This window comes from Equus caballus, chromosome X (assembly GCF_041296265.1).
Source record: "Equus caballus isolate H_3958 breed thoroughbred chromosome X, TB-T2T, whole genome shotgun sequence".
In the NCBI taxonomy this organism is placed as follows: domain Eukaryota; kingdom Metazoa; phylum Chordata; class Mammalia; order Perissodactyla; family Equidae; genus Equus; species Equus caballus.
This window is the reverse complement of record NC_091715.1, coordinates 127,551,169-127,563,254: the sequence shown is the minus strand read 5'-3', so window position 1 is coordinate 127,563,254 and position 12,086 is coordinate 127,551,169. Positions and strand designations below refer to the sequence as shown.

At 40.1% G+C, this 12,086-nt stretch overlaps 1 protein-coding gene across 2 annotated transcripts in view; it reads left to right on the top strand.

Annotated features, from left to right (window-relative positions):
• Positions 1–12,086, top strand: part of GPC3 (glypican 3) — a 404,151-nt gene that overhangs the window by 212,584 nt on the left and 179,481 nt on the right. For both annotated transcript variants that reach the window (XM_005614508.4, XM_001488331.7), the window contains one exon: positions 6,262–6,956. In XM_005614508.4, coding sequence (XP_005614565.1) covers positions 6,262–6,956 — 695 coding nt within the window. The remainder of the gene's footprint in view (positions 1–6,261; positions 6,957–12,086) is intronic.

Below are 12,086 nucleotides of genomic sequence, written 5' to 3'. Positions count from 1 at the left end.
CTGTGGTTCTATGTATTTGCCTATCTTCCCAGATTTTGGGGTGGCACTTTGCCCTGTGACCTCAATTCCCTAATAAGTCTAAGAAGAATCACTGATTTTCAGTTTGTCCAGCTATTGTCTTATTGTTGAGGATGAGAATAATGATTTCCAATCTCTTGACGTGTTGAACCTGAGACTAGAAGTCTCCCAATATCCAGTTTTCAAGGCTGACACGTGTTGTGGAATTAGCAAGGGCTTTGTTGTTAGACTGATCTATATTCAAATTCAGGCTCTGGCATTTAACTATAGGTGTTACCTTTTGTGCGTCATTTAACCTGTTTGAGCCTCAGTTTCCTCACCAGTCAAATAAAAATAATTCCAAATACATATGGTTGTATTAAAGTTAGGTGAGAGGACAGATGTGAGCAAGTTTATCACAGATCCTGGTATGTACACTGCAGATACCTTATAAATGTCAGTTTTCTTTTTCCGTTACCGTACCTATGCTTGAAAACAAAGACTGTTTCCAGTTCCACCCGTTGTCTGGCATTTATCCTAGGGATTAAAAAAAATCCTATAAAGTATTTATCGTTCTCAGACTGCTGGGTAGACTGCCTTATTCTTAAAAGCTTGAAGGGAACTCAATGGTTTATTTATTCTTCTCTTCCAACTACAATTATACTCTCCTTTTTTTTTTTTTTTTTTTTTTTTTTTTTTATTTTTATTTTTTTATTAATGTTATGATAGATTACAACCTTGTGAGATTTCAGTTGTACATTTTTGTTAGTCATGTTGTGGGTACACCACTTCCCCCTCCGTACCCTCCCCCCACCCCCCCTTTTCCCTGGTAACCACCAATCAGATCTCCTTCTCAATATACTAATTTCCACCTATGAGTGGAGTCATATAGAGTTCGTCTTTCTCTGACTGACTTATTTCGCTTAACATAATACCCTCGAGGTCCATCCACATTGTTGTGAATGGGCCAATTTCGTCTTTTTTTATGGCTGAGTAGTATTCCATTGTGTATATATACCACATCTTCTTTATCCAATCATTAGTTTCTGGGCATGTAGGCTGGTTCCACGTCTTGGCTATTGTAAATAATGCTGCAATGAACATAGGGGTGCAACGGACTCTTGAGATATCTGATATCAGGTTCTTAGGATAGATACCCAGTAATGGGATGGCTGGGTCATAGGGTATTTCTATTTTTAACTTTTTGAGAAATCTCCATACTGTTTTCCATAGTGGCTGTACCAGTTTGCATTCCCACCAACAGTGTATGAGGGTTCCTCTTTCTCCACAACCCCTCCAACATTTGTCGTTCTTGGTTTTGGATGTTTTTGCCAATCTAACGGGGGTAAGGTGATATCTTAGTGTAGTTTTGATTTGCATTTCCCTGATGATTAGCGATGATGAACATCTTTTCATGTGTCTATTGGCCATATTCATATCTTCTTTTGAGAAATGTCTGTTCATGTCCTCTGCCCATTTTTTGATCGGGTTGTTTGTTTTTTTGTTGTTAAGCAGTGTGAGTTCTTTGTATATTATGGAGATTAACCCTTTGTCGGATAAGTGGCTTGTAAATATTTTTTCCCAATTAGTGAGCTGTTTTTTTGTTTCAATCCTGTTTTCCCTTGCCTTGAAGAAGCTCTTTAGTCTGATGAAGTCCCATTTGTTTATTCTTTCTATTGTTTCCCTCAACTGAGGAGTTACAGTGTCCGAAAAGATTCTTTTGAAACTGATGTCAAAGAGTGTACTGCCTATATTTTCTTCCAAAAGACTTATTGTCTCAGGCCTAATCTTTAGGTCTTTGATCCATTTTGAGTTTATTTTGGTGTGTGGAGAAAAAGAATGGTCAATTTTCAATCTTTTGCATGTGGCTGTCCAGTTTTCCCAGCACCATTTGTTGAAGAGACTTTCTTTTCTCCATTGTAGGCCCTCTGCTCCTTTGTCGAAGATTAGCTGTCCTATACTCTCCTTTTTAAAAAAATATCCAGCCTTCTACTGAAAAGGTCCATGAAAACATATTTCTTTCTGTCTAGGTGTGAATACAGAAACATCAGCACCAAATACTAAGGATGGTCATTTTGTTACAGTGATAGGCTATATGTCCTGCTGGGGGAGGTGGAATAGTAGAAGAAGTTATTGAACCATTTAAAGAGAGGTAATAGCCTGATTGCAAACTTCGTGTATCAAACCACATCTGGAGAACTGTGTCCCTTTTTGAGCACCAAAATTTAAGGACGACATTGACAACACTAGAGTGTGTACAAATAATGGTGATCAGGATGGTAATGGGGGCACCTACAAACCCAGAAACCTTGCTATATTGGGATGTGTATTAACTCAATTTATTAGATCTATTTATCTGTATCATTTATCTTTCTGTATATTGTAAAAAAATAGAATATTTTCTGTTTAGTACAAAATTTTTTATTATAGCTCTGATTTTACATTGTTCCAGTTTTTCCTGGACATAACTCTTGACTTCTTCCCTGGAAAGAGACAGAGGGAAACCTCCCATAGCTTAAGTGTACGTTATTATCTGACCAAAAAAATCAATGGGCTGAACTTCCTTGCAGTGATTCTTGCCCTTGGCTTCGTTTCATGAAACCTCAAGTTGCCAACCTCAAGCCGAGCATGCCTTTTCACCTAGTCTTGGTTCCCATAAGTCCCCAAGGAGCCTTTGCTTGAGTGGTTATGGTTTGGTCTGTTGTCCTGTGATGCAGAAGTAAGGGGGTTGGGCAAAGCCCAGAGATGTGCTAAGTGGATTCTGAGCTGTGAAAGTTGGAGCAGGGAGCACATGTGAGCTTGAGGTTAGATATGAACCCCTAGCCCTTTCCCTCTGCAATATGTGTTGTTGTTATTCTTTCTGCTGAAGAGTTCATGATCTTTTGTAATTTTCTTTTTCTATTGATCTAGCAGTGTTAGTAACAGAAACTGAGAAAAAAGGGTGATGGCAGTACAGTCTATGAAATTCACTGTCATATGTCTTGCACATTAGAGAATACATGCACTATACTAGAGATGAAATTTGCCTTGTAGAGAATTCATTTTAGGGTAGCTGAGATGATTGAGACCTACAGGGTAGCATCGCAGCAGCAGTCATCCTTTCCTTACCTCATGCTGCCCCAAGGCAAAGGTGAAAGTACGACTCTGCTTTCTTGGTCTTGGGCTTCTAACACATTTCCATTGTAGAGGAGAAGCCAATGAGAAAATAATGAGCTTAAAAAAACTCAACTTTCTCCAAACATTTTTGAGAATGTGTGTGCTGGCTATAGGGCTTAGGGCAGCTAGAGTGTACCCATCGCTGTGAGATTCTAGTTTGCAGTTGTGTGATGCTGGGGAAGTGCTTAAACTCTAATGAACCTCAATTTCATCATCTATAATAAGGGGAATTTTTTCATGGACATGGAATCACTAATTCAAAAAGATACATGCACCCCTATGTTCACTGCAGCATTATTCACGATAGCCAAGACTTGGAAGCAAACTAGGTGCCCATCAAGGGATGAATGGATAAAGAAGATGTGGTATATATACAATGAAATACTACTCAGCCATAAGAAATGATGAAATCTGGCCGTTTGTGACAACATGGATGGACTTTGAGGCTATTATGCTGAGTGAAATAAGTCAGACAGAGAAAGACAAATACCATATTATTTCACTAATATGTGGAAGATAAACAAACACATAGATACAGAAAACAGACTGGTGGTTACCAAAGGGGAAAGAGTAGGGGAGGGCAAAAGGGGTAAAGGGACACATATGTATGGTGACATATAAAAACTAAATTATTGCTGGTGAACACGATGCAGTCTCTACAGAAGCTGAAACATAATAATGTACACCTGAAATTTACACAATGTTATAAGCCAATATGACCTCAATAAAGTGACTTTCAAAAAAAGACATCAGTTATGTCAAACCACCAGAAAAACTTAATAATATGAGGAAAAGTTCTAAAATATTTAGAATAAATTTTAGTAACAAAAATAAATATTTTTATAATCTTGAAAAAAATAAGTGGAGATTTTTGGTTGTTGTTAGTGCCTGTAGAATTGATTCTGACTCCCACAAACCCTGTGTACAGTGGAGCAGAGCCCTGCCTGGTCTTTTTACGCCATCTTCTCACCATCCGGCACTATATTAGACAAAGCTTCACTGCTATTCATAGGGTTTTCATGACCAGTTTCTTCAAAAGTGAGTGACCAGGTCCTTCTTCCTAGTCTGTCTTAGTCTGGAAGCTCTGCTGAAGCCTGTCCACCATGGGTGACCCTGCTGGTATTTGAAATACCATGGCATAGCTTTCAGCATCACAGCAATGTGCAGCCATCACAGTATGACAACCAACAGACGGTGGTGTGGTTCCCTGACCAGGAAACAAACTCAGGCTGCGGCAGAGAGAGCACTGAATCTTAACCACTAGAATACTAGGACTGATTAAAATGGGGATTGCAATATCAAACTCAGAAGGTTGTTGTAAAAAGTGTGTGTCATAATATGCTTGGAAGTGTTTTGTAGACTCTAAACCATATAGCTTGTGAGTATTTTTAAGACAACAATGGTGTATCATTTCTCCCCATCTACCCAGCACTTATGTACCCCTAGTACCTAGCACAGAACCTAGTATATAATAAATGATTGCTAACTAAAATTAAAATGAAGGAATATTTTTAAATTTCCAAATTTCTGATGATTTTAAGAATTCATCGACTGGCCCTTTGCATTGGGCTAGATGATCTCCTGGCCTCATTCAACCTTTAGATTCAAGGATTGAGAATAAAGTAGCATGTGGGGTTAGGAAGAGATTGTTATAAAACAGGTAAACTTTCCAGGAATTGCTTAATGTTCTAATCAAAACAAAACAAACAAAACAAAGGAGCATTTAGCAATTGATCGAAATGAAGATTAACTTTCTCAAGTGGGCTTGGAAGCCCAACTGAATTGCACCGGCATCTGCTCAACATTGCTAGGCATGTCATAAGCCCAAGGGAAGAATCTAGCAAGCGTGTTCTACCTTGTGAGGGATCTAGGGCAGATGGCGGTGGCACAACCTAGAGCTCACTTCTGCCACAGATGACTGAGATGTTGGACTAAGTGATCCCAAGGAGCTGTTGGAGTACAGTCTCTCTAGGAGTCTGAAAGTGGTAATAATTTGATTTTTCAAGGCTCATGAATTGGCATCATTTGGAGGACATCTGTCATGGACCTTTGCACTTTGGAAGGAAATGAAAGAAAATACTAAGTTAATTTTAAATGTCTCAAGAAACTTGGTTATTTTTGTTTGTTTTTAAACTCTGTCTTATTTCTTGAAAAACCTGCTATTGTGATTGTTTTCCCTTTCCTCACATAAATGTGAACCCTGACTATTTGGGATAATTTCTGTCTGGATTGTTTCAGTTTGGAGAAAATGAAATGGTGACATTACTGCTTTCTCTCTCAAACCAATGACACTAATTGGGCCTTATGCCAAGGAGTAGGAGCAGCAGATGTAATCCTGAATTCATAGTCTCTGTAGAGTAGATAAGACTTCCAAGCCATGTGGAAGCTGAACTTACCAAGGAAGCTTAGCAGTTACCCTTCCAGATGTTCAGCCTGCAAATACCAGAGGTGTTATTTTCAATATCAAATGTATCAATAAGTACATGGATTGTTTTTTCCCATCCAGATACCCATTTAGGGGACAAATTCCATTTCCAGGTCTGGCAATCTGTCAGATGGCTCCCTTTAAAGTTATCTAGAGAAAAATCTACCCAAAATGATTAAATTCGTGATAGCTTTTATTCTTGGCTAAGAACTTGCATCTCCTCCAGGGCTGAACAGGCTTAAATTGTTGCGAGTTTATATAGACTATGATTTGTTGTCAAATATTTATCTCTGTCTAAAAATAAAATGTCTTGAAATACAATTTTAACTGAATAAATCAATGAGGGAAAGAGAAATAACTTCTCATTTAGCCAATTTTTAATCAATATTTTCATGAGAGGCTGAAATGTTAACTGAATCCTGGCTCTTGTCGTTTGAAATATAATTTGTGTGTTTGAGAATTTATGCGCACATCAGGGTTTGGACTTCATGTTCAGAAAGGAAAACTGATTTATAGGAACAAACAACTGCAGGCGTAGAGGCAATGCCGGAAATGAATATGACTCAATTATTTAAGGCAAATGGGACCTTAATCATGACAGCAATAGAGAAATATAAAATTCAATTACACCCTGGATTTTCCTGCTTTAATTTGTGGGCATTTCTATATCTCTTATTTTACAGAGGCCTTTGAAATTGTTGTTCGCCATGCCAAGAACTACACCAATGCCATGTTCAAAAACAACTATCCGAGCCTGACCCCACAAGCTTTTGAGTTTGTGGGTGAATTTTTCACCGATGTGTCTCTCTACATTCTGGGTTCTGACATCAACGTGGATGACATGGTCAATGAATTGTTTGACAGCCTGTTTCCAGTCATCTATACCCAGCTAATGAACCCAGGCCTGCCTGAGTCAACCTTAGACATCAATGAGTGCCTCCGAGGGGCAAGACGTGACCTGAAAGTATTTGGGAATTTCCCCAAGCTTATTATGACACAGGTTTCCAAGTCACTGCAAGTCACTAGAATCTTCCTCCAGGCCCTGAATCTTGGAATCGAAGTGATCAACACAACTGATCACCTGAAGTTCAGTAAGGACTGTAGCCGAATGCTCACCAGAATGTGGTACTGCTCTTACTGCCAGGGACTGATGATGGTTAAGCCTTGTGGTGGCTACTGCAATGTGGTCATGCAAGGCTGTATGGCAGGTGTGGTGGAGATTGACAAGTACTGGAGAGAATACATTCTGTCTCTGGAAGAACTGGTGAATGGCATGTACAGAATCTACGACATGGAGAATGTACTGCTTGGTCTCTTTTCGACGATCCACGATTCCATCCAGTATGTCCAGAAGAATGGAGGAAAGCTGACCACCACCGTGAGTACCAGTCTACAGTTTTCAGGGGAATTGGGTCCTACTAGGGTGGGGCAGCCTGGCCAGCAGCAGGCACTGATGGAGAGAAGTGAGCAAAAGATTGGAGGGTGGGCGGGGATGATAAAGGGAATGAATGACCCCATAGAGCTAGGCAGCACATTAAGACGACAGGCCGTGGAGTCATAACTCCTGGTTTTGAAGTGTAGCTCCAACCGTGCTTGCCATGGCACCTTGGGTGAATCCTTTTCTCTTTATGATCCTCGTATTTCTGAGTCATAAAATTGGGATAAAAAGAATGTCTTCTTCGTAGGGAACAACATGTGTCAAAGCACTTAGAATGTGCCTACAACATGGTAAGTCTTCAGTAGATGTTAGCTATTGTTACCATTGTTGTTAGTTATCATAATCCTCTTGACAACCTTTTGAGGCAGGAGCCAATATCTCCATTTTACAAGTGAGGAAACTGAAGTTCAGTGAAACTGTAACTTGCCCAAGGGCGCCCAGCTATAGTTAGTGGAAGAGCCCCGATTCAGATTCAGATTCATGATTGAGAAATTGATCAGGTCTCCCTTTAACTAAGTTATCACCGTTTTTTCTGATTCTGATTTCACTCTCATGCTCTGAATCATGTATATCACATTACCATTTTGAGCAATGACTTTAAACACAGGAGACCCAGCTAGAACCCACTAAATAAACCTACACAAGAACATAAGCGAGGTAAAACATCCATGCTTTCCAACAGTTGTTTTTGCAGCCTTGGTTATACCAGCGTAAGGCTGGTGGGATGTGTGATGGGCGTAGGACAGTTCTGTAAGTGAGGCAGCAGTTTGCTTGGTTTCAGTCAGATATTGTTAGTTACATTGTACCTGTGAAGCTAGAGTGCGCTCTTTCAGAACCACAGGCAGCACCCGCTTTTCAATGTAGAGCAGAACATACAGCCAAGTGCTACAAGCCAGGTCCCAGCAAGGTGGTGGTGACTGATTCCTGAATGCTGCCAGCTGTGTAGAAGGAAGTGGCAGAATCGTATAAAACGCTACTATTATTCAGTGCCTACTACATTTCAGGTGCTCTGCTGACCAGTTTACATAATATTATTTCACAGTAATCCATGAGATAGGTCCTAATATTGTCCCCATTTTACACAGGAGGAAATGAAGCTTAGACAAGTTAAATACCTTGCCCAAGATCTCAAAGCTAGTTAAGTGGAGTTGGGGGGTGGGGACTGGGATTCAAACCCAGGCTTGGTTGGCTTGGTTTGCTTACTTGGCTTGGTTGACTCATGCTCTTATCTTCTATACAGTGCAACTGCTGTGTACTCCGAGCCATTGCTTGCCCAGAATGTGGAGGGCAGATTGGGCCATTTAGCCTTGTCTTTAAACTCTGAAAGTGCGAAACAATAGGGGTAATTGGTTTCTTTGGTGAATTAAACTAAGAAGGAGGACAGAAATGATGCAACTCACTGCATGGTTACTTACAGAGGCGCTCTAATTGCCCCATTCACCATGTTAGCCATTTAAAACACATTTGCTGAAAAAATACTTTATAGTAAAATGAACAGAAATGTCCTATCTAACCATAGTGTTCTTCAGTGGCTAATTATTCCCTTGACTGCTTTATAATTCGAGGCTAGATTCTGGGGCCTTGTGCAAAAGTAAATCTCATAGAACTAAAAAAAATGAAAAGTGAGTGCATTCATATGTTCATTTACCTGATATTGGTTGAGGGCCCACTATATGTCAGAAACAAAGCAAGGGTGCCAGGGGTGTAGAAATGTCTTCAGTAAGAGGAAAAATAAGGAGACAACATTAAAGATAGGGTATAGGAGTGTTTAAAGGTTGCCTCTGATATTGTCACTTGACGGCTACATAGTTGATCTTGAAAGCATATATTCTACTCTAGTGCTTTTAAACACAAAAAATAGGGTGGGGAGCTGGTAAGGGATCAAGTCATTGCTTTGATCAGGCTCTAGGCATGAAGGTTTATTTAGTAAACATTTATTAAGCATCTGTTTTGTTCATGGTACTTTGCTAGGTGCTGGGTATTCAAAGTTACCCAAGACATAGTTTTTAAGTCTTGAAAAGATCACAATCTAGTTGACAGACATGTAACTGAATAAATTTCACCTTAGTGAACATGTCACTAAAATGTGAATGTTAGAAGGGCCGTGAGAGATCAGCTAGTCCAATCCCGTTGATTTACAAATGAAGAAATAAAGTTCAGGGAGCTTGTCCAAAGTTATATTTAATTAATGGAAGAGCCGGAAATAGAATCCAAGTCTTCTGCTGCTGCAATCTAGTGCTCTTTCCACCATACCAGTCTGTCTCCCGTTAGACCTTCTCAGACTTTCACTCTAAAAGCTTCATTAGGATTTTGCAAAGACATTGTGAATGTAAGTTGGATGGCTATTTTGCAGCGCCAAACCTGCTATATTTTAGGTGCACATGTGCACACATGTGTGTGTGTGTGTATGCAGAGGGAGTACATTTCATGTCATTATCATTCAGGAGGGAAAGCCTTGGCTGTCAAGAGGTGCTCAGTGATGCAGTCCCTTTCTGTTTTTGCCGTTAAGGGCCTGACTGCTCCCAGTTCCCAGCTGGTTATGAGAGCATGCAGTCTGCCTTCCCCAAGGAATGCCTGAACTAGAACAGAAAGCATATGTAAACTCTGCCTTGTTACTGTTTTATGAGCACCAGCTCTAAGTAATATATACCAAATGGTGGGGGTGGAGGAATCATTGGCCAGGTGTGATTCAGCCCACGCTCTGTACAGGCCAGAAAGAGACTGGGCTATTTATGGAGGGTGAGGGGAAGTGAGGGCTGGGTAGACTGCAAAACTCTATTCATGTTAACAAACCCACAGAATGCCCCAAAGCAAAAGCTGATTTAAAATGAAAGCATTAATGAGATTCTGTTGTAGCACCCTCACCTTCCTGTTGTGATAAAATGTAAAACCCTGCCAGTCAGTTCTGCTGGAGATTATGATCTGGTGAGAGACCCCTTTGAAAATATGTTCTTCCTGAGCTTTGTTGGGACAGCCATTTTAGCTAGCTATAAGCCATGCCATGACATCTGCCATACAGGGGCTTTGCCCAGTGTTTTGGTGGCTACCGTCTACCCCAGATTATGATGGACATTTTGGTCTTCCAAGTGAATGGGGCACTGTTAAATTTTAATAAGTGTGGCCTGCTGGTGCTTTAGGTTTCAATTCTTCAGACCACCAAGTGAACACATGAGGGCGAATGTTGGGGTGCTGTCGCTGGCAGCATCCCTGGAGGTGGTAAGCCTCTAATCCCCAAACTTGGTTCATCATCACAGCCACCTGTGGAACTTGTTAAAGAGATTCCTGGAGTCTGCCCCTGGGGATTCAGATACCATAGGTCTATGGAGAAGCCAGAGAATTTGTCATTTAAGAAGTGCCTAACTGAGTCTGACACTCCTTGGGAGCAAATCCAGCCACCTCGTTTGGAAGATAGAGTACGGCCCAGAGGTTGGAAGTGAAGGACAGTTAATGGCAATGCTAGGACCTGGGATTCCTCATCTATAAAATGGTGTTGATATATGGGGATTAATTGAAATGATACGTTCAAAGTACCTAGCAGAGTTCAAGGCACATGGCAGGTGCTCACTGAGCCACAGTCCTGTACTCTTTCTACCACATTTTTCTTAGTGCCAAATGGACAATGGGTTTTTCAACTTATTTTTAAGTGCCAAGATGTTTGTTATTTTAGTCCAAGGAAGTGAATAAAAATAGTAAATGTGTGAAAATGTATGTGTGTGAGTGTGTGTGTGTGTGTGTGCGTGTGTGTGTGTTTGGGAGAGGAAGGGAAGGAGAGAAAATCTGTATGGAAGTATTAACGATGGGACTATAAACAGATCCATCTTGACTCTTCATCTACATTTATGAACTAGGTTAAATATCTTGGCCCCGACTGAGTAGTGAGTAGGTCTTTAATTGGGTGAGAGTATCACTGTTAAATTTATCAGCACGTTATTAAATTCCACATCTTATACCTTGAAGCAAATACAAATATGTACACTTTTCAATACGCATATTTTCAACATTGTTGTTACACTACACCCAAATTGTTGAATACCACAACTGTCCTTTTAAAATGCAATTGTTTTTATTCTGAAACCATTTTGATTATCATTACTGTATACCTATGTACGGATTATATGCATAGCCATTGTGCATTTTACATATAATTCATCCATTGATTAAATGGGTATTAATTAACATGTTGGATGTTTATTGCTCTCCCAGAAAGTTTCCCAGAAGTTTCTATGATTTCATTTACTTTTTTTACCCCTCAAAGTAATTGCTCACATATTCTCGCACGGCTGTTCGCGCTTTTATTTTTCCGTTTGTACTCATGTACTTTCTTTATTGATTCATCTCAGAATTTCTCAGTGTTAGTGCTTCCTCTCCCACACTTTCATTACCTTGGCTTGTTATATGCTTCATTGAATGTTGTGCAAAATTGCAACCTTTTCTACCACCACGATTTCTCTGTTTCTTCCCTCATTGTGATATTCATTTTAGCACTATTCGAAATAGGATTCACTTCAGGAAGCATTTATTGAAAATCTGATTGTGGAAGCACTATGATCAACACTGGGGGTCACAGGGAGTGAGTGGAAAGATGGCTGTGACTCTGTTGCTGCCCTCAGGGGTCACTTGGCTAGCAGGTAGCAGAGCTAAGATTCCAAGCTACATCTGTCTGACTCCAAATCTCATACTTTTAACCATTACTCTGTGTTGTTCTCTCTCAAATAGTTCCACTCTCTCTTTACTGGAATCTTCATTCCCGGAACATGGGCTAAGTAGCTTTTTATTATCTTATTTAATATCCTGTATTACTCTCTACTGTTTTTCCAGCTGCACAATTGGTTTTTGAATTCATTCTTGCTCCTTGGAGACTTTTGCTATAGTATTTCCCAAGGAAGTACTGAAAGGAATAAGATTTTTAGTCTTCCTAACACTTAAAGGCACAGAGTGGTTTCTGGGGGAAGAAGGGATGCTGTATAGGTGGTGAAAGACCCAGTCACACAGTAAAATACTTTGCCTGGAATCTATATGAGCAGTGCCAGTGGTAAGGAATAGCTGATCTTCCAGTTGCAATGTTTCAAA